General features: G+C 51.3%; 7 protein-coding genes across 7 annotated transcripts; 4 read left to right on the plus strand and 3 right to left on the minus strand.

Moving 5' to 3' along the window:
* Positions 1-1,949: 1,949 nt before the first annotated feature.
* Positions 1,950-6,007, plus strand: CORC01_04825 (major facilitator superfamily transporter; the record flags this gene model as incomplete). The annotated part of the gene is made up of 7 exons (XM_022616472.1): positions 1,950-1,998; positions 2,091-2,248; positions 2,320-3,264; positions 3,317-3,362; positions 3,516-3,594; positions 4,192-4,474; positions 4,565-6,007. 7 exons carry the CDS (start codon positions 1,950-1,952, stop codon positions 6,005-6,007), a joined length of 3,003 nt encoding a protein of 1,000 aa, XP_022477069.1.
* Positions 6,008-6,784: 777 nt separating this feature from the next.
* On the plus strand, positions 6,785-8,389 carry CORC01_04826 (MNNG and nitrosoguanidine resistance protein; the record flags this gene model as incomplete). Its single annotated transcript, XM_022616473.1, has 2 exons — positions 6,785-7,660; positions 7,712-8,389. The coding sequence occupies 2 exons, from the start codon at positions 6,785-6,787 to the stop codon at positions 8,387-8,389; spliced, it is 1,554 nt and encodes a 517-aa protein (XP_022477070.1).
* A 508-nt stretch (positions 8,390-8,897) lies between these two features.
* CORC01_04827 (FAD binding domain-containing protein) lies at positions 8,898-10,562 on the minus strand (the record flags this gene model as incomplete). Its single annotated transcript, XM_022616474.1, has 6 exons — positions 8,898-9,107; positions 9,169-9,358; positions 9,413-9,461; positions 9,512-10,229; positions 10,289-10,429; positions 10,488-10,562. 6 exons carry the CDS (start codon positions 10,560-10,562, stop codon positions 8,898-8,900), a joined length of 1,383 nt encoding a protein of 460 aa, XP_022477071.1.
* An 829-nt stretch (positions 10,563-11,391) lies between these two features.
* Positions 11,392-11,853, plus strand: CORC01_04828 (uncharacterized protein; the record flags this gene model as incomplete). Its single annotated transcript, XM_022616475.1, has 3 exons — positions 11,392-11,521; positions 11,577-11,626; positions 11,680-11,853. 3 exons carry the CDS (start codon positions 11,392-11,394, stop codon positions 11,851-11,853), a joined length of 354 nt encoding a protein of 117 aa, XP_022477072.1.
* Positions 11,854-12,327: 474 nt separating this feature from the next.
* On the minus strand, positions 12,328-13,538 carry CORC01_04829 (fumarylacetoacetate hydrolase; the record flags this gene model as incomplete). The annotated part of the gene is made up of 6 exons (XM_022616476.1): positions 12,328-12,553; positions 12,605-12,701; positions 12,765-13,021; positions 13,080-13,138; positions 13,204-13,442; positions 13,508-13,538. The coding sequence occupies 6 exons, from the start codon at positions 13,536-13,538 to the stop codon at positions 12,328-12,330; spliced, it is 909 nt and encodes a 302-aa protein (XP_022477073.1).
* Positions 13,539-13,727: 189 nt separating this feature from the next.
* CORC01_04830 (uncharacterized protein) lies at positions 13,728-15,656 on the plus strand (the record flags this gene model as incomplete). The annotated part of the gene is made up of 3 exons (XM_022616477.1): positions 13,728-13,803; positions 14,141-14,518; positions 14,587-15,656. 3 exons carry the CDS (start codon positions 13,728-13,730, stop codon positions 15,654-15,656), a joined length of 1,524 nt encoding a protein of 507 aa, XP_022477074.1.
* A 77-nt stretch (positions 15,657-15,733) lies between these two features.
* CORC01_04831 (uncharacterized protein) lies at positions 15,734-19,879 on the minus strand (the record flags this gene model as incomplete). Its single annotated transcript, XM_022616478.1, has 1 exon — positions 15,734-19,879. One exon carries the CDS (start codon positions 19,877-19,879, stop codon positions 15,734-15,736), a length of 4,146 nt encoding a protein of 1,381 aa, XP_022477075.1.
* Between the last annotated feature and the right edge of the window lie 1,216 nt (positions 19,880-21,095).

The following is a 21,095-nucleotide window of genomic DNA, read 5'->3' on the forward strand; positions in this document are numbered from 1 at the left end:
GGATAAGCTTTTTGATCGCCCGTCTTAGCTTCACGTACCCCTCCCTCGCTGACGATGGGAAGTCCGAGCCTCCAGTGCTTTCATGCAAAACTAACCGAAATACTTGGAAATGCATCGTAACCGAGAACGTCCTCCCGTGCACTACCGACACTACGTCATACGTAGATACTTATCCCTCATAACCGCCTATTCATCCCAGCATGTTACATCTGGACATGGAAAGATGAAAAGGAGATCCGGTGGAAGGAGACGAAAATCACTCATTCAAGAAGCAGATACCTAAGTAACTGAGAGTTGAACCACCGAAATGCAAGATATAATACCTTCGGGTTTTGTGAGACCCTGGCAATTTGACTACGCGGAACGGCTTTTTCGGAACTTGGCTAGCGCTCAAGAGCTGCAGCGTGTTTGTGTATCTGGCAGATTCAGAATTCAATAATGCATGCGACTAAGTACTTTTTGTCTTTCAGCTATTGCCAGAGATTTCCTATACCTAGCACTCAGCGAGGCACATTATGGCATAATTCTTTTGCTAGCCCATTGACTCATAGGGCACATTCAGGGCCCTGTAGTGAACTCACGCTTCGATGCAAGTGAATGGTCACTCGTTCTGAAGTGCAGGTATAGACGATGCTAGCACCGACGGTGCGTTTGACTCTCTCGGCGCGTGTTTCACTTGATGTATCCTTGCTGAAGCACTGATGGCCGTGCAAATAATCTGACGACCCCATCTCACCGTCCCGAGCGATTCTCGTTCGCCTTGGCAAGAGATTAGTGCGAGGTTACATGAACACCAAGGTGCTTACCTCTCTCGGTTGGTTTGATTGATTCTAGAAGACTTTGATTGTGATTTGCCAGATATCGAGCCGGCGAGATGAAGTTGAGGGATTTGCTGCCAACTATGGGCTAGGTCACATCCGTTATGTCTCTTTGGAGAAGGTCGAGCCCCCCCCCCCCCCCCCCCCCCCCCCCCTCCGTCTGCCCCCCCCCCCGCGCACACCCGCCACACGCGCTCTGATTCTCTTTGTTCCTGCCTTTTTCCTTGTGTTTCTCTGCTGCGCCATCGCACGCCATGCCGCTCCCCCCGCCCCCCCCGCCCCCCCCTGCGCGTCTGTGTACGTACCCCACAGCAGCGACGATAGTTACACGACATGCTTTAATGGCTTTGTTTAAACCTTTTGCTCTGTCATTTTGTAACGGTCCTGACGTCAAAGTCGCTTAACGCGCTGTCAACAGCTCCGTTCCGAAGGGTCCGGATGAGAACGCAGCTTCCCGACCATTAGGTGAAAAAATGCACTCAATGTAACAGGAAACACACCCACTCGCAAAAGGTATTCAAGTTTCCATTTCCGCTTGCGACGTGGGGAATGGCCATTTGCCTCGGATTTCTCATTTTCTCGTCCGGCTTGACCCAGGACTGCGAATGCGGGCTTGCTGAATGGGTATGGCAGAGTCAAACCATGTTCAGCACAACCCGCAGCAAAATGCCAACCTTAGGTTCCACGGACGCCCACTTCAATGTTACTCAATCAGTTTTGTGTGAAGTAGAACAAAAGCCCGAGTGTTTCTCCTCCCATACCCCGCATTCTTGGACCGAACGTGCCATCCTCGACGGGCAACTGTCTCTGGGTAATTGGACGAAGGGCATCCTGAGCAGGGGTGGGTTTTAATGCAGGAGACATCTACCGAAGAAAGTCTGATGGTGCTTAACTGTCCGTGCCGACTCTTCATACTTGCTTCCCGCTCACTTTAGTGGCTTTGGATAGATACATGTAATAATAGGGGCCGGCCACTACCTTGAACCTTCCTCCAAGCTACACTAAATAGGCTTGGCCGTTTTCAACGTCGCATCCACGGGATTGATGGACAAATTTTTGAACCATCGACGTCGTAATTTCGGAAGGTCTGCATTAGAAGGATTCTGAGCATCGTCCCAGCCAGCTGTCAAGATGGTGCTCTCCACTATAGATGAGATCGCAATCGAAGTCGATAAGAAGTGTAAGCTACCTCCCTCTCACCAGCTTGTACTTCGAGACCCGGGCATTCTTCGATGTTCGTGACATAGCTGATTTTCACAATGTCTAAAGCAGCATACAACGAGCCAACCACCGCCGACGTCAAGTCTGAGTCTATCCAATATGTGGAAGAGCCCACACTGTTGGAATGGACGGAAGCAGAGGAACAGGCTGTCAAGCGTAAAATCGACTGGCACACTGTTCCACTGGTGACAACTTTATATCTTCTCTGCGTACGTAGTTTCTCCTCGGAGTTTCCAGCCCTCTTTTTGGAGAGCGACTCATCAACCAACCATTGGCGTAGTTCCTGGATCGAGCAAACATTGGAAATGCCCGAATCCAGGGCATGGCCAAGGACATCGATCTTAAAGGATACCGATTCAACTGGGCGCTGTCAACATTCTACATCATTTACCTCCTGGTCGAAATACCGAGCAACATCATTCTCAAGCGCATCGGTCCACGATTCTACCTTCCTTTTCTCGTCGCCGGCTTTGGTCTGGTCTCAATGTGTACGGCTTTCGTCCGCTCGTACGAAGGACTAGTCGTTGCCCGCGCATTTCTAGGCATCTTTGAAGGCGGTGCCATGCCAGGGTTCTCATTCTTCTTGAGCAACTTCTACAAGAGAGAAGAGCTTTTGTTCCGGCTGGGCATTTTTATTTCATCTGCTGCGTTAGCCGGTGCATTCGGCGGCCTGCTTGCCACCGGTCTCTCTCGGATTCCGGAATGGGGGTTCGACGGTGCACCTATTCACACATGGAGGAACATTTTCTTCTTTGAAGGGTTCATCACACTCCTTTTTGGAGGCTTTGCGCCTCTCTGGATGCCGAGCAATCCCGCAACCGCCTACTTCCTCGACGAACGACAACGATCAATCGCGGTTGAGCGTCTGCAGCGCCAGCACAAGGCCGATGCTGAGCAGAAAGTGACCGCCTCTGACGTGAAACGAGCCCTCCTCTGCATCCACAATTACACTTGCGGATTCGGTTTCTTCCTCATCAATATTACTGTGCAGGGAATTTCAGTCTTCATGCCGACTATTCTCGCCGACTTGGGCTGGACGGCGACCCGGGCCCAGTTGTACTCTGTACCGCCCTACGTTGTGGCTGCCGTCACCGCCATCACCATTGCGTGGTTTAGTGACAGAACGCGTCAACGTGGCATCTATCTTGCGGCATTCTCAATGATTGCCGTCATCGGATTTGCCATCCTGCGGTTCGAGACAGAGGCTAATATTAGATACTTGGGTGTAAGAATTCTTTCGCACCCTGCCCTTTTCCCACCGGTGCTAATAGTCCTAGGTCTTCTTTGTCACAGCGGGTGCCTTCCCAGGCGGACCAGGTTTCTGTGAGTCTAATCCTCATGTCTTCTTCAGTGTAATCCTGTTGCTAACATAATCAAAGTGAATTGGGCCATGAACAGTAAGCCTTGGAGTTCCTACCAATGCCGATTACTCACCATCGATTCAAAAAGAGGCTTGACTGACACACTTCACATCAGATTCAGCAGGTCCTTCAGTACGCGCTGTGACGAGTGCCTATGTTGTTTCAATTGGTACAATTGGTGGGATCGTTGCTACGTACGTGAACCTCCTTACAAATTTATCCATTCTCGCATCATCGCCGTGATATTGTGTCCTTTCCATGCCTGCAGTGCTAACGTGGATCACAGGTGGACCTATACGTACAAAGGCGCTCCAAAGTATTACACTGGCCACACCATCAATCTTGTCGGGCAGTGCTTGACCGTTCTACTTGCAACATTTGGGATATTATACTGTCTGTACGAGAATAGGGCGAGAGCTGCTGGAAAGAGAGACCATCGCCTGGATGGCCGGACAGAAGCTGAACAGAGTCAGTTAGGTAATAGGCATCCGTCTTTTCGATATATACCATGAGAAAACCAGTCTTTTCTAGTACTAGAAATGGACACGGCTATTCACTAGCTCAAATTGAAGTAGTAAGCCTGATTGAGGAAGATAGTGCCCGAGTAAACCCAGTCACTTGTGCGTACAGAGGTGATCACGAAATTGACCCACCAACTGTACACTGGACAAGTGGCTTATCGTAGTTCGTGCACGTGACAGATTATGCAGGTGAGGTTTTCGTCATCCTGACTGAGCAAGTTCAACTGGGCTCCATCATTCGATGCATTTCCCCGCGCCTGGCATCACCAGTTTGTTTGGCATCGTATGGTATGGGCAGATCCACACCGCATGCGATTTGATCAAATGGTATCAGACACCAATCTCAATCACAATGCGACTTTTGAACACGCGGACGAAGGAACTGCGGATGTTCAACCACTCTCGCATTCCTTATGCGATCCTTTCCCATACCTGGGGTCCGGAGGAAATCACGCTCCAGGACCTGCTCGCTGGAAATGCGCATATTTTGAAGGGCTACAAGAAGTTGATGGGAGCTTGTAGACAGGCTCTTTCTGACGGATTTGATTACATAGTAAGTGAATCTTTCGGCGAGAGCTTTTCTCAGTAGAAGCTGTCTGGTGCTTCCGAACAACTGACAAGTTCCCAAAGACTGACTTCACAGTGGATCGACACCTGTTGCATCGATAAAACCAGCTCGTCCGAGTTAACCGAGGCCATCAATTCAATGTGGGCCTGGTATCGGAATTCTCGTGTTTGTTATGCGTATCTCGAGGACGTCGCCCAAAAGGATATTGAGATCCACGGCGGCTATTCTAGTGGTTTCATGAAAAGTCGGTGGTTTACGCGTGGTTGGACACTGCAAGAGCTCATCGCACCTTCTATGGTCATATTCTATTCTGAAAACTGGCACGAAATTGGCACTCGTGACCAGATGCGAGAGTCTTTGGGTGAGATTACCGGCATCGACTACAAATTCTTCGAATACGGAATCTTGGGCCGATATAGCATTGCCCAGAGAATGTCTTGGGCTGCAAAGAGAAAGACTACGAGGGTTGAAGATCAAGCCTATTGCTTGCTCGGATTGTTTGGCGTCAGCATGCCATTATTGTACGGAGAGGGAGAAATGGCATTCATCCGACTTCAGGAAGAAATAATGAGACGGACGGACGACCAGTCAATCTTTGCCTGGTTGCAGCCGGGGCCTTCAAGAAATACTGGTTTTCTCGCCAAATCTCCCTCCTACTTCAATCAGTCCGGTGGTGTTAAAAGAGTCGATACTACCCACCGCGTGGCACCATATTCATTCACAAACAAAGGCATCCAGATTGAGATGCCGTTGCTCGAGCCGAGTAGCTCAAAGCTTGGGTTCTCGTTCATCCCGGGAGATAACAACGAGCAGTTTGGTTCGGCAGCAGGTATCTCTTTCACTTTCTCACCAACAAGTACAATAGCAATACTCAACTGCAATAGAGCGGGTCGTCACCTAGGCCTTTACCTGGAGAGAGCAGGCGACCTCGAGCCGTTCTACAGATGCAGTCACAAACTAGGCTTCGTCTCAGTTCCAGAAGATTGGGTCAAGGCGGCAAAGATCGAGACTATTCTCCTCAGGGCTGAAGATCCTGAGGATATGGAGTCGTTATGGGGCAAGGATTCCGACGCGCAGCACATCGTCGTGGAGTTACCTCAAGAACGGAACCTTGGATACGACACTATCAAAGCATTCCCAGTGGGTAGATGGGCCAACAGTGGCCCATGGAGTCACTCAATCATGCTCTCCTACGACGTTGAGACCAGCGGCAAAGAGGAGATACCATATCTACACATCCAAAACGCTGGAGCCCAAAACGGTTTTTGTATGTTTTTCAAATTCAAGGCACCAGGCCCGCATACTGCGTGTCTTCTGATGGATGTTGCTGCCGGCGAAACTCCAGCCGTCCCGCAATCATCATCTTTCATTGTTGCTAGTCTTCCGGCGGGAAACCGACTGGAGGCGTTGGGGAAAGATCTTAGAGTTACCGCTGAGATGGCCGCGTCACGATTTGCAAAGGTTTGGAAGATTACCATGGAAAACAGTCAAGGCAATACAGATACAATCCAAGCATAGTTGGTGCACCGAAAAGTCGTATGAAATAATGGCAAGCAATAGCGTTCCTAACTAATTGTCTCAATTCTAAGATCAGCCATAATCAGTACTCAACGCCAAGATAATACCGACTCTCCCTACTCTGCCATTCGGGCAACAAGAAACCATTGGATACACATTCTCTCTTGGTGTCAGCAAAGCCGCAAAGCTTCAACACATTGGGATCGGGATTTCGTAACTGAACCGATGGATATGCAACTCAAGATATCAATATAGAAGGCTCAAAACGCTCGGCCTAAGGTTGAGAGCCGACGCGAAGTTGAAGAAAGCACGAAGACCGATAGATCCGATCGCTCACTGACAAATACTATTGACCTAACTTGGACAGGGGTAGTGTTCTTTCTAGTGCGCTTCCATGAACCGTGATGTCATCTTAGGGAAAAAGCCAAGACTACGATGTACTTGTATGTGAAAAGCACGGTTATGACCAATGAGATGGCTTAGCGAATCACTGAGGTCGACGAAATTGTTAGCAGGTACTTGACCTCATCATTGGATTATGCCTACCACGCATCATCGACTTCCACGGCAGCGGATTTTATACTAATCAAATTGGAAACTTCAAGGAGGTGTACATAAAGCCAAGACACTTGACGGCGGTGCTGGCACAGTCCAAAGGAAACTTTTGTATACCTGATTTGGGGTTGTCTCAAGCCATTACAGCCAACCGAACGTCAATCAGGGTAGTCCATTCTCGTTCTGCACCAAGGAAGAAGTCAATTCCCCATCCAAGCCACAATGGCTGGGTCTCCCTCACCAACCTCACCGGCCCGTACCGAAGTCGATCACCCAAAGGATGATGGTCAGGACAATGAGGAAAACGGCGTCCATCACCGCCATCAAAAACCTCACCACTCCGTAGGCTTTTGGCACCCGTCTATGAAAAAGGTCCGCACCCACGTTATTCGATTATGGATCCAGACGATCACCATTTTGTTTGTATTCATCCTCGGTGTTTTGTCAATGTATTGGGCTGTCCTCTTCCGCACCGAAGAGAATCTCAGGTCAATCATCGTTCATGTCGTCGACTTTGACGGCCAAATTGCCCCATACGAATCAGTGCAACCCATTGTAGGTCCGGCAGTTGTCCAGACTGTGCAGCAGTCATTGGACAAGCCGGGCCCCTCATTAGGATGGACGATCCTGCCGCCCTCGCAGTTCAACAACGACCCTACGGCCGTGAGAATGGCCGTCTACGACTGGGACAGCTGGGCAGCTGTGGTTATACACCCTAATGCAACGGCAGCTCTTCAGGAGGCTGTCGCGAGTGGGGATGCAAGTTATGATCCTGCAGGCTCCGTTCAAATCATTATACAAACGGCCCGAGATCAGACGACTTACCAGAGTGACATCTCACCGTACATCACCCAATTCTCGGAGCAATTCGCTCAACAGTTTGGAAAGCAATGGGGCCAGATTGTCATATCCAACACGTCCTTGAGTCGAGAGAACCTCGCCAGAGCTTCTTCTGCTGTCAATCCTGGCGTCGCACCGTTGATGATTGATCTGCGCCCTTTCCAACCTGCCACTGCGACGCCTGCAGTGAGCATTGGGCTTATCTATTTGATTATCATGGCCTTTTTCTCCTTTTCGTTCTTTTTGCCTATTCACTCGGTAAGTTGCGAGCCCCAGCACTCTTCGGGACACATTCGCTAACTCACTTAGAAATACATCCAACCTCAGGGTCATCCGCCCTTACACTTTTGGCAGCTTATCATATGGCGATGGGTAGCAACCATTGTCGCCTACTTCATCATTTCTCTCAGCTACAGCCTAATATCTCTCGCCTTCCAAATTCCCTTCAGTGCACCCCCCGCCTCGCCAACGGAACCAGCCCCTCCATCAGGGGCAACAGCTTACGGACGCGGCACCTTCCCCGTATACTGGATGCTCAACTTCGTTGGTATGGCTGCTTTGGGCCTTGCCTGCGAAAACGTGGCCATGATCGTCGGCCAGCCTTGGACGGCGCTGTGGCTCATTTTCTGGGTCATTTCAAACGTTTCGACTTCTTTCTATGCCATTGACTTGTCACCTGGCTTCTACCACTGGGGTTATGCTTGGCCGCTTCGCCAGGTTGTGGAAGGCAGCCGCCAGTTGCTCTTTGACTTGCACTCCAAGATTGGACTGAACTTTGGCGTGCTTTTTGCCTGGACAGCGGTCAATACTGTCCTTTTCCCGTTTTGCTGCTATTTCATGCGTTGGAAAATGGAGTATGGCAAAAGAGTGGCAGAAAAGGAAAAAGATCGGTATGTGGTTGAGACTGAGGATGGAGAAAAGGAGTTGAAAAAGCCCGAGGGGCAGAAGCCGCCTATCAGAAGGCGGGGTTTCATGAGAGGTCTCTGATACCTAGAAGTCGGGTTATTCTCAGTGTGTGCGGTAATACCTTACCTCACTTGAACTCAAATTTAATCCGGGCATACATCCCTGATCAGATGTTTCTTCATGTCGCCGCAGTTGCTGCTTTGATGATGTCTGGCATGACTCTGCTGAAGGGAACCTCCTGGTCAAGCCCTTGTCAACAAGAATTTCTTCTTGCTGATGAGTTGAAGGTATCCTGATCTGTTAATCACGTTCATGTATTTCAAGGTATAGCAAAGTACAAACACCTTTCATCGTGTTTGAAAGATAATTAATTATCAATGATGATGAGTGGTAACGCGATGTTCTTCGTATAAGTTGATTGATTCGCAATGAAAGAGGACAGACGAGGATAAAGGATTGTATGCTGTCGCTGAGGAATATAGAGGTATGTGTACATAAAATACCGAGTACCAAGGCGCGCTCCGACGCCCATCAAATTACCAGTGCGCCAATATGCCCAAATGTCCTGACCGGACGCAAAGCTAGTTTGCTACAAATTGGCGTGGGGCTTGTCAAAGGGATCGCTCTTCATCGCTTCCTCAACCTCCTTGTAGGCGTCGTACCCATACAACCAGGGCTGCACCTCGGGGCACGTCCACCTACTGGGGAAAGCTCCCTTCAGTTCCTTGCCCAGTTGAGACAGGAAGATCTGATCTCTGGCCTCCTGCTCGGGACCGTCGTTCATGTGGAAATCATGGCGCTGCAGGCTGTTAACCGCTGTGCTACGGGCGAATGTCTTGAAGTTGGAGGGTAAGACTGACCTGCTTGAAGGTTTCCCTGACGATAGATTCACCGCGAGCCTTGCGTAACTTTTCATACGACTTTAATGCCGTAGGCAGCTGTGACTTGGACTTGATGTGACCGAGCAGCAGACCGAGGACTGCACCATCCTCCACAGCTGAGTTGGCGCCTTGAGCAAGGTAGGGCAGCATGGGGTGGCATGCATCACCACTGGGCAAGCGTGAGTAAGTGTTGGAATTTCAAATCAGACATCTTGATACTCACACGAATACAAAGTTTGACTTTTCACTAATCCAAGACGTCATTTCCTCTCCTGAAATCGAATTAGCTTATGCGATAGCGCGTGGAGGCATCGACACTTACTGTGCATCAGCTTCCACTTCTCAACACTGTCGACCGAGCTGAGAAACTTCTTCAATATCGGGTCCCAGTCCTCGAACCGGCTCTTCATCTCCTCGACTGATCCTGCCTGGCGACTGACTCCCTTGGGAAGATCATCGGGCGTAAGCAGCACCAAGTTGTACATCTTCTCCGCTCTCATCGAGTACCCAACGCAGTGAGCCCCGGGTCCAACCCAGAAGTGGACCTGGGGTTTCTGAATCCATTCTCTCAGCTCCGGATCCGTGACGTCGTCAATATTGAGAACCACTCGGTATGCCAAGTCACCCGTTGCCAGGGGAGGGTCGTCCTTCTTCAGGTAGCACGCGCGCGACCGCGACCAGAGTCCATCGGCGGCGACGATGAGGTCCGCCTTGGCCTTGATTCCAGATTGTGTCGTGAGCTCGGGGATGTCAAAGTCGATATTCTCAACCTTCTCGCCGAGATTGAACTTGACACCGAGTTCCTTGGCGCGCTCATAGAGTGAGAGCTGCAAATCGACTCGGTGCAGATCGATGAACGGTGCCTGGTACTTTGTGCGGATGTTCTTGTTGAAGTTCTCCTCCAAGGCGAGGACCTTTCCGGAATAGCGATGCACCACCAAGTCCGTTGGCTCAGATGCCGACTTCCACAGTCTCTCTGGCAGACCCCATTTCTGGAGAATGCGTGTGGAGTTGGGCGTCACTTGCAGGCCCGCACCGATCTGGTGGACAATGTCAATAACCTCATTCTCGCCCTGCCTGGGCTTTCGATGGGGCTCACCTCGAGCAGCTCCTTTGCGGACTCGAACACTGTGACCTTGTGTCCCGACAGGGCGGCTGCTACTGCAGTGGCCAATCCACTTAGTCCGGCGCCGACAACAATGATTTCCAGTTGGACTGGTGATCTGACGTGTGCTGTGACCTTCACGTCCCTCATCAGCTTTGACGCGGAAATGCCGTATCCAAGAATAAGAACTCACTGCCATGTCTCCGCTGTTGTTGGGTGAAGATGTGTTTGCCCTGGGTGAGAACCAAGAGTTGAGCCAACGAAACATTTTCAGAGGCTTGGCGATGAGATGCAAGACGGATAAAAGATGCAAGTCCAAGATCTGAAGACGAGTTCGCCGTGGCAGGAATTCTTTACGCTCAAATCCTCAAATTTTCAGAAGGGATTGCAGCTGGGTTCAGCAGTTCAACCCATGTTCTTTGCTTTCGGGGACTCGTACACGTAGGGGCGCCGGCAAGTCCTTAGTGCGACGCCCGGAGATCCCCCACACAAGCCGGAAGCACGGGATGCGTCCCACGGGGTAACTACAAATTAGGTGTACGCCAGTGACTAAAGATGGGGGAGGTTAGTAGATGGGGAAGGTTAGTGGACGGGCGTTTCGGGATATCCGAGACGTGACGGGTTATCCGGTCTTCCAGATATCCCAGACAGCGCCGGTTCGAGGATGAAGAGGAGAGTGTCACGGAAGGATAACCGTAAATGGATTTGGATTGGTGGAACTGGTCAGATGGAGGCGAAATCGGCAAAGCCGGCATGACGACCAGCCGTCTCCCAAACTTTGGTACAGGAACAGTCAGCTTTCAGACAAATTTGTGGGTTGACTTTCGGGGTGCGACCTCGGCGGAGATCCAGCCGCTATTTGCCGAATATATGGGACTTGTCAACGCGGCCATCGGGAACAAAGTGCGGCATATCCTCATAGACCAATATCACGTACCTACACGGCTCATTCTATCGGAAGACAGTCAAGACTATTTCCTCCAACCATCTCACAACAGTGACAAGACGCCATTGGGAACTGTCTCATCGTCTCTTCCACGTCATTGCTTGCTTCAATCATTCCAACACCCCTCAAGCTCAAAAAAAAACCCCGCACCATGGCGCCCAAGGGTCCTTACAAGTTGGTCACGGTCAACACCGCGCCTGAGCGGGCGAAGAGACTCATCGGCCGCATGACTGAGGCGCTCAAAGACCAGTACACCATTGATTATGTCGCCAACTGCGAAAGTGAGGCAACTACTTCGGTAATAGTGAAAAGCGATGAGGCTAATATCCTCAATAGGAATCGACGAGGTCGAAGGCAAGGTGAAGGAGCACATGCCGGACGTCTTGGTATGACTTACCACGACCAAGTGAGATTTTTGCCAACTAACAACCTTTCGCAGTTCTGCGCATCAATGTGGACAGCAGAGGAGGCAGAGCAGATTCAGGCTACCGCGAGGTCAATCAGACCGGACATCAAGACCCATGCTATTCCCCACGGGTTGCAGGTTGAGAGGGGGCCGGATGCAATTGTTGAACATCTCCTTGAGAAGGTTCCTCAACTGCTGGAGAGCTAGTTTAATTGCATAATGATGAGAAAGTAGCACAGCATTCAGATAAATGAAGACGTAAATGACAGTTGCAATGGTGCATTTTTTAGAATCAGAGTAAATATTTCTTTGCATCCAAATTTCACGATTCCATGTCGATGATAGAATTCACACGTACCTTATGTTGTACAAAAACGTTGATGTAGGTCTGTGAAAGAAAGGTTTTCAAAAATTACCAATCTCAGTATCACGGCAGGATTGCAAGGTTGACAAGGTCGTTTGCCCGTTGTTACATGGCTCTCGTACTCTCGAAGTCAAGTTGACATGAAATCAATTGTATCTCGCAATTTAGGCTTCAGAGTTTGTACGCCGGCTCATGAATATGACACTTGTGACTCATGTATTATTTGTTCTGATTCTGAAAGGCACCTTATCACATGCCTTTCCTTCACCAAGCCAGTACCTCACTGTTATCTTCCCTCGTCAATCCCCGAGGTCCTTCTACTGCCCAACCGCGGTCACACCCTCGTTTTGGAAGGTGTTGACCAGCGTGCCGATATGGGGAAGAATCTCAACGTGGAACTCATCGGCGTCCTTCAGAGTCACCTTGGGTTTCCGGCCCAGGCCGACACCGGCGGGGGTTCCTGTAATGATCACCGTTCCAGCGGGCAGCGTCGTACTCTGAGAAAGGAAGCTAATGAGCTTGGGAATATTGAAGATCAGGTCGCTGTAGAGCCTGTCAGTATGGCTCCAAAGTCACGGGTAGCATGATACTAACTCAATGCCAGATTCCTGGAGAACATCACCATTCTTCAAGCCGCGCATCTTCAACTTGCTGGGGTCCGGAATGAGATCCTTGGAAACCAAAGTTGGGCCTAGGTGAGACCATCATGTTAGTCCAATGATTCCACCTTCACAGATAGTATGCGGTAACTCACCCAATGGGCAGGATCCATCGAATCCCTTGGCAAAGCACCATTGCGACTGGTTCAGCTGGTACGTCCGGGAAGAAACGTCATTGCAGGCAGTGTAACCCAAGACGTAGTCCAGGGCGTTGGCTTCCGACACATTCTTGGCAGTCTTTCCCAGCACTACGGCGAGCTCAGACTCGTAGTCACCACAATCATCAGCCTGGGTAAGCAGAGGGAGCACTGTAGGCGCCGGCCACGGGTCTCCCAGGGCAGTGCTTGGCTTCCTGTGCATGACATTAGTACCAATTTCACAGCAGTTCACACGACCCCGGATAAACTTACAAGAAGACAGTCGGGACTTCGGGCAGGGCCAAACCAGTCTCCTTTGCGTGTTGAACGTACTGCTTACGGTTAGCTTCATGTCTCTGACCAGAGTGGTGTTGGAACAGCATCATTGGTTCCTCACGTTCAAGCCGATGCACCGGATCGTTCCGACCTCCTCGGCAGAGACGGGCGAGAGAACGCGATCAATGACGGCCCGCTGATCGGTCTTGGAACCCGGCTTAACGACACTGGATCCGGACCACACTACAACCTTCACCTCCTCGCCGTTGCGCACGGCAAGACCAACATCGACAGACTCTGATTCGGGCTCTCCAATGAGAATCTTGTTGGGATCAGAGCGCGGGACAAATCGCACGAAGCCTTGAGGTTTGTCAGCGGTGGGGGCTCACAGGTCAACTTCCGTTCAAGCGGGAGGAACTGCTTACGGGTAAAGGGTGCTTGTGTCTGTGAAGCCATGGTATGCGTTGTCTGGTGCGTTCTCAAAGTCAGATGTGCAGTGGTATCGTAAGATTCGAGCTCAGGTCAGTCTTGAAGAGGAAGTTCAGATGATATTCACAAGCTGGAGGGGGAGGGATGATGGCCTTTCCCGCATCGTGAAATCCGACTGGAGCAAGCCCGCAGGGACTCTCCCCCGCACAATTGCCGATGGTTGGGGGCAACGGCTCGGAGGTCCGGGAAGTCGAGAGCTCGCGCCCAGACTTAACGCCGCGTCGTGCTAATCGTAAGTCCAACCGGCGTGATTGGTCAATGGCCGGCTGACACATCGATCCTGGCGGAAAAGCCGAGCAACTCAAAGGCAACAGGCCGCGCAGCGGGGTAGAATTGTGGGGGAGTTGCGAGGATGAAGCATGATGGCGATGTAGGTTGAGGGGCCGAGAAATGAGGGGTTACTGTCGGCGGCACATGCACCGACCATCGCCGACGTCGTGGCCTGGTGGATTCGCCGGGACTTGATGACGGTTTGTTTGCAAATGCTCTGACCAGTGTGGACGTCTTGTGACTAGAGCTGTCCATTGTCGGTGTTGGAGCTATTATTACCTGTTTTCCCTTTTACGCAGTTGCGTGTAAACATTCCAATTTTGACAACACTCACAACCAGAGACTTTGCATGAGGAGAACCGACCAAACACGCTCTCAAGCTGTCAGAAGACTGTCGGCCATTTCGGCAACATTTGCACCTCGAGATACACAGACACCCTTCGCGGGCGAACCACTGCGCATCATGTCTGGAGCCCAGGAACAGCCGCCTCACGGCGCCGAGTACCGCCAACATTTGCCAGACATCAGCATTCCTCGCTTCACAACGATGCGAAACCAGGATGCTCACGAATATGCCAAGGTGTTCAAGGAGAGCGGTAACCCGCCGTGGCTACACGCCCTCTACCTCCATTGGCGAAGCCTCTTCAAAGAGCCGTACACCGGCATCACAATAGATGGTGAGATCTGCCGTGACCCCCCCTACCAATAACCTTTGCCGCCAAGAAACCATAACTGACGGAGTTAGGCACGGTAAAACGGGATTTATTCAAGATCGCCGACGAGGGCGTTCCTATCCAGCAAATTGTTGATGCTACAAATGCGGTTCTGTCCCAATTGGACGACAAGCAAAAGTCGATCCTCTTATACCATGTCGATTCTCCGGAATGGCGGTCATGGTCGAATCCCGAGTTCCTCCTCAGCGACAAGGGCTTACGTCTCGAGGAGTTGACGCCGCAAATCCGAGAGAGCATTCTCAAAGTCCTCGAGACGACGCTCTCACCCGAGGGATACGCCAAGGCGCTCGGCGCTATGCGCGTGAACGGATTTTTGGGTGAACTGGTGCAGGCACCCACCATTTGCAACGAGTACTCATACAACTTTGTCCTCTTCGGGCTGCCTTCGGCAACGAGGCCATGGGGCTTCTCATTCTACGGCCATCACCTGTGCTTGAACATTTTCTTGTACCAGGGTCAGATCGTGGCGTCACCGTGGTTCACTGGGGCGGAGCCGAATCTGATTGACGACGGCCCGTACAAGGGTACGCGCATCCTCGAGACGGAGGAGCGGCTAGGCCTGCAGCTCATGCAATCTCTGCCGGCAACTCTGCAGCAAAAGGCGCAGACGTACAAACTTCTCAAAGATCCCGCCATGCCGAAAGGACGATGGAACCACGACGACCAGAGACATCTCTGCGGCGCCTACCGAGATAACCGCATCGTGCCGTATGAGGGGATCCTGGTGACGGACATGACCCCTGAGCAGCAGCAGCTCATTCTCGGCATTCTGGAGCAGTATCTTATTTACCTTCCTCAGAAGTCTAGGGAGATCCGGATCAATCACATCAAGTCTTTCTTCCCGGAGACGTACTTTAGCTGGATCGGAGGCTTTGGCGACCAGGATCCCTTTTACTACCGTATCCAGAGTGCTGTCATCCTCGTTGAGTTTGACCACCACTCGGGAGTCTTCTTGACAAACAAGGAGCCGGCCAAGTTCCACATCCACACTCTTCTTCGGACACCCAACGCCGGCGATTACGGTATGGCGCTTCGGCCGCTGATTCCAGGTATCGAGCAGGATTTTGTATGGGAGGGCTAGGACTGTTGTGATCTCTAGAGTCTGACCGAGGTGAGGCCATGTAGTCGATTGTATGTACTTCTAGTAGAAAGCGTCCGCTATAATGCACTCCATTTTGACCACCGCCTCCCAGTTGTGTTCCCCTTCACTTGAAATCCCAACCTCTCGGGCGTACCAACGTCAATTCCGAATCTCTCGTCGGCAACCGGAGCATCCAGTAAACTGTCAATGCTGCGCGCATCTGCTTCCGTTGCGCTGCGACTCCACCATCCCAAGGCAAATGCGTATCCTTCAAAGAGTCGGTCGAGCTGTCGCTTGTCCATCCACTCGGCGTTTTCCGGAATGTGAATGCTACACAACTCGCTCCCCGCGAACAAGGCCATGCCGCTCGCTATCGAATGAGGGCTTCGGGGAAGAGTGCCTTTGAGATCAACGAGGATGTAGGCCGCCAGCCCAAAGATCATCATGGCACCCAAAAAGATCTGGAGAATGAGTTTGGGGATGTAGTTCATCGTCAGCCGGGACTCTTCCATCGAAACTGTGCCGTTCACAAATCCTCGCTGGTCTTGTTGGCTCGCCGGGGTTGAAGGGACGACAGGCCTCCGGAAGATGTTCGAGTCCATGACTTGGACCATGAACTTGGTGTAGAGCCCGTTTATGGCATCGATCAATTGGTCCGTGTTCTTCACCAAATCGCCTCTGCTGATCCCTGTGGTTCCGGAGAGGATGTACCTAAAGAATGGATCGGCTGCGTCATCGGATACAGGATTCGTGAGATTTTGATCAAAATGTGGTTGGATGCGGTAGGGAAAGAGGTCAAGGTTAGAGTCGCCTCGTGTCAGATTAACTGCAGTCGACTCGATAGGAGTCGGCGTCGATGTGAGACTGCTTCTGTGAAAGACGACTTCGCCATTTTTTCCGATGGAGGACGTGAACTCCAACCCGACTTGGACCTGTTGAATAACCTGTGCGCACACCAGAGCGTGTTCTCCGAAGAAGATGCCGAGAGATGGGCAACCCATTGGGTTATCCGGACGTGTTGAATCTGGAGTCGTTTCGCAAGGGGAGCAATGCTTGCTGACCGTATTTCCAATGTCAAGGTCAAACAGCAAAGCCATGAACCCGTCTGTTGCATCTCCTGTGCCCTCGAATGATACATTCTTGTCTCGACCATTCACGCCTGCAATACAAGCCTGTGGAAGAGGATCAGTGGCAGTAATGGTTGTATCCATGCTAGTCCCAGAGCTAGACTCCGCCTTATCCACTTTAGCTGCATCGTGGCAAACCAGTTTGGGTCGTAACGAGGGCACCTCGATGCTAATGTTCAGTTTCTGGCTTGATATGCCCAGATTCAATGCGCCGTGCTGGTCATCCCGTGGCGCAATGGCGTCGAAGAGTGGAAAGACCAAATCACCCCAAACGGCCGAATCAGGGCTCTGGGTCTTGTTTAGTCGGACATTCTCTAGAATCGTCACTGCACCGCCATCATCAACAGCGCTATTGGCCCACTCAAGATTCCAAGTCGTTGTGAGCTGGGTCTTGAAGTTGGTCTTCGTAGTAAACACTATTTCAACCCACAGGTTTGAAACGATAATCGTGAGAAAGCTTCCAATCAATGCGGCGAGAGTGGAAGAGGATAGACCAATGTGGCCGCGTCGAAGAGCCTTCAGTAAGGCGACTGGTTTGATCTCCCGCATGGGGTTGCTCGTGATTCCTTGGTGTGATGGTACAGCCCGAGACCGCATCAAGCTGAAGGTAGAAAACGTGGTAATGGTGAAGTCGAGACTGTGAAAAATATTGGCAATGGCTAGCATGACGAGTGCCGAGCTGTACTGGGTTCCATACAACGTCCAAAACGTATTTTGCATTGCGAATCCGTCATGTTCGACTGCTTGACGATACGCTATCTCGAGTGCAATGATTGTGACCATTGGCAGTATGAACGCGGCTACCATAAAATAGGTACGAGCCGTCATCGGAATCCAGCTGTGTTGCTTCCGTTTGGGCTCAGGTATGAGTCCCTCATGGGCCCGAATGACCTCGTGAGGTTGGATTTTGAACGTTGAGCCGTCAAATTCTGTAGAGAATCTGTGTCCGACTAGTTCGTACGATATCTGACTTGTTCGGCACTCTCCAAGGGGGGCCAGAATGGTGTCCACAGACGCACTTCGAGCGAGAATGGCAGCATATGAAGCAAGCAGGCTGGGGTCCTGAGAGACAGACGGGCTGAACGTAAAAATGATGCTCAGTGCCAGGAGACCAAGCACAATGAGGCACACGACCACAATCCACAATGAAAGCGGCCTAAATCGAAGCCTCTCCTGTGTATATGTGCCCTGGGCAGAAACTGTCTCACTCGGTCCAACTAGGAAAGAATCTTTCAAGAACAGGACCGCCAGCTGGGTGAGGACAGTCGTTGCTGACGTGGCCATGGTTTCCACGTCAAAGAACCTGAAGTATCCGGCCGAGGCGTCTTGGATTGTATGGCTCATCAGTTCAAACGCACCGGCGGAACCTGCTGTACTGTTGCCCCAAGTATACTTCCGTGCGTCGTTGCCAAAGTCGCGCCGAGGTCCATCCATTTCTGCGTCCGCTGCAACGAGAACAGAGTACAGCAACTCAACAAGTTGGCGGTCTGATAAATTGGGGAGTCTCCTTCCAGTGTTGGGTGATTCTGATAGGTGAAGCTGGGTTTCGTTCTTTTCAAAGTCTGTAGTGACTGTGTTCTTTGCCATCATGTAGGCGACTTGACATGATATTGCCGTCATGTTGGCCACCCGTGTTGTATGATCAAAGTCATAGTATTGGCTTCCGGGTTTGTCCCCTTGGGTAATGTTGCTTGCCATGAGGAGCAGACGAGCTTCGGTTTGGAAACCGTCAGGAATCCCCGAATCGGAGCAGTACGCCCTGTACACGTTGTATGTTGTCAAGTTTCTAACACATTGGTCAGTTCCATCAGCACAAATGCTGAGCTCGATTCTTGGATTTCCACACGAGGGTATGTGGACTTCCACCGTTCCGCTGAATTGGGTGATATTTCCATCCATCTCATCAAAAACAGTGATATCCACTTCTTCGCACGTTATATTCGGGATGATAGAGTCGACGACAGTGGAAATCTGTTCAACATCTCTGATTTCCGGCGTCTTGGAGATGGAAATGTCCTGAAAGACAACTCCTTCCTGAGTTCCGACAGGCTCCGAAATCTGACCTTGGAGCAGCTGCAGATACTGGGTAGCCGAGATGGCAGAAATGTTGCTGAAGGAATGATCCGAGTATGTAAACTGTCCCGCAACAGTGGATACCGTCCTGTTGCTCAAAGTCCACGCCGTAGTCTTCCAGAAAGCCGAGCCATCAAAAGCTGAATTAAGTTGGACTGGAACCGGTCCTGAAATTCTGGTAGCTACAGGCACCATCAAAGTCGTCGACAACAAGGTGGCAAGGCCCAGAACAGCGGATCCCGTGATTGCCGCTGCCACTGTCCAGTGTCGATTCCGAAAAGATCTAGTCAGCCCTGTCGGGAGGATTGGGGAGACATAGTCGAGCAAGAGGCTGTTGGATGCCGGACTCGGACCTTTGGCCATTTGCTGCCACGGCTCATGCATTTTGCTATGGTAGTCGACCTGCTTCCAGAGACCCGTGATGGCGACGAAAACGGCAGTGGGACCATATGTCCAGGAGAACCGACTTGCTGATGCCTGGATAACGAATCCCGAGTTTTCAACGTCATATTGGGCGAGGACCACCAGCGCAATCCAGAGGACAGTGAATAGAGAGACGAATCCGAGTAGAGAGATCTTGCGCAGCCAAGGAGGAGTCCATAATACTCGGCGAAACGATGATTGCGTCGAGGTTTCTTTCAGGACTTCTTCACTGTCCGAGTTTCCATCGGAAGTTTCGAACGTCGTTTCGGCATGGCTTTTGTGGTCTTGCAGAATGTGGATGAGGGGATGAGCGACATCCGATCCGTCGTTACCCACGCCCCAGGTTTCTTCATGCACTTTTTTCGAACGACCCGCCAAAGGCGACGTCGAGCTGTCATAGAGTTGAGATTGCGATTGCCCTCGAATACTGAACCCAGGATCTTGATTAATCTCGCCCGAGAGGCCGTACGCCGAAGCTACAGAGCATGCGTCGATCGTACTCGGAGAGACGTTCCGGGCCAAAGGAGGCTCAACATCCCCCAGCAGAGCGTTCTGCAGTGGTTCGTCGTCTGTAGCGACGGAGCGTCCTGGATTGACCATTATAGGAGTCCGCCGTGGACGTCATGAGCCTGCAAAGATCGCTCACAAAGAGAAATCTATGTTTCTGTGGGGTCGGAAGATACGAATAGAATTAGACGAGGATCCAGGAGACATGGAAGGGAATGCGAAGTTCATAGCACAGAGTGTGCGCCCCTGTTCTTGAATCAACTGCGTCAGGCTGCCTCTAGAATGCCAGCTCACAGGACTCACGGTGGGATGCGTGTTTAGGCAGTAATTAACGCAGGCTTTGCGAAGGAGGGCTTCGATGTATGCAGGGCAACAGCGGAAACTGTCTATATTTATCAACGAATTCCACAGTGAAGATGGAGCCTCTAAAATCTCACGTCACTACAAGGGTGCGATGCAAGACACCATCTTCGTGCTCTCAGCCTGATTCCGACAACTGAATTTGCTGAAATCCTCAGCTGCTGCGGAGCAGTCTACCGATTGGGAGAGAGTATCCGCCCCTACATTTGGAACCCATGTCACAACCAACAGCATTCCTCTCCTTCATGCATTTAGGACTCCGGACGGAAACAGACACAGAGCCTGCTGCATTCGACTTCCATACAGATGCGTTGCAGCTTGGACAAAACAGCCCTCGCCAACCGCAAACCTGGCAGTGAAGACACGGTCAAATCGCTTGTGAGATGCATTTTGTGGTCTTTGCCCTTCGTTTTTTTAGAAATCAATGGAAATAAGAAGGTTGCGGCTTCATGATTTAGCCCTCAACTGCAAAACTCGGCGATTGCTGCAGACTGTAAGGTACGTTCTAGGTTGGCACGATCTGGCTGAGCAAGGGGGCTCGTTGAGCTCCTGTCGGTGAGCTCCTCTCAGTGGGCTGGGCTAGACTCGGCGCCCAGTCCGATCAGTAGTGCGGACTGGGAGTATTCGCCGACGAGGAAAGGGTCTGAAGGGGGGGCCCACATCGAAATTGGAGAACAGGCACACCGTCCTCGCAAGCTGAGCTGGAACTTGCTGGGCTTGAAGGGCTTGAGGGTGATGAGGAGGCCCTGGTCTACATGCAGGTTCCAGACGGTTTTCTTCACTAGACGCCGCCCCAAAATGAGATCGGGTTTCATAATCGGAAGAAGCATTTCCATTAGAGGCTCATGTATGAGAGTTGTAATGAATGTAGATCCCCCTCGCCAAAGGCTATGCCGATTCCGCGCGGCCTTTTTGCCCTATTCCCGCAATCCCCACCGGCTAAAGCCTC

This window comes from Colletotrichum orchidophilum (genome assembly GCF_001831195.1).
Source record: "Colletotrichum orchidophilum strain IMI 309357 chromosome Unknown Scaffold_32.1, whole genome shotgun sequence".
Taxonomy (NCBI): Eukaryota; Fungi; Ascomycota; class Sordariomycetes; order Glomerellales; family Glomerellaceae; genus Colletotrichum; species Colletotrichum orchidophilum.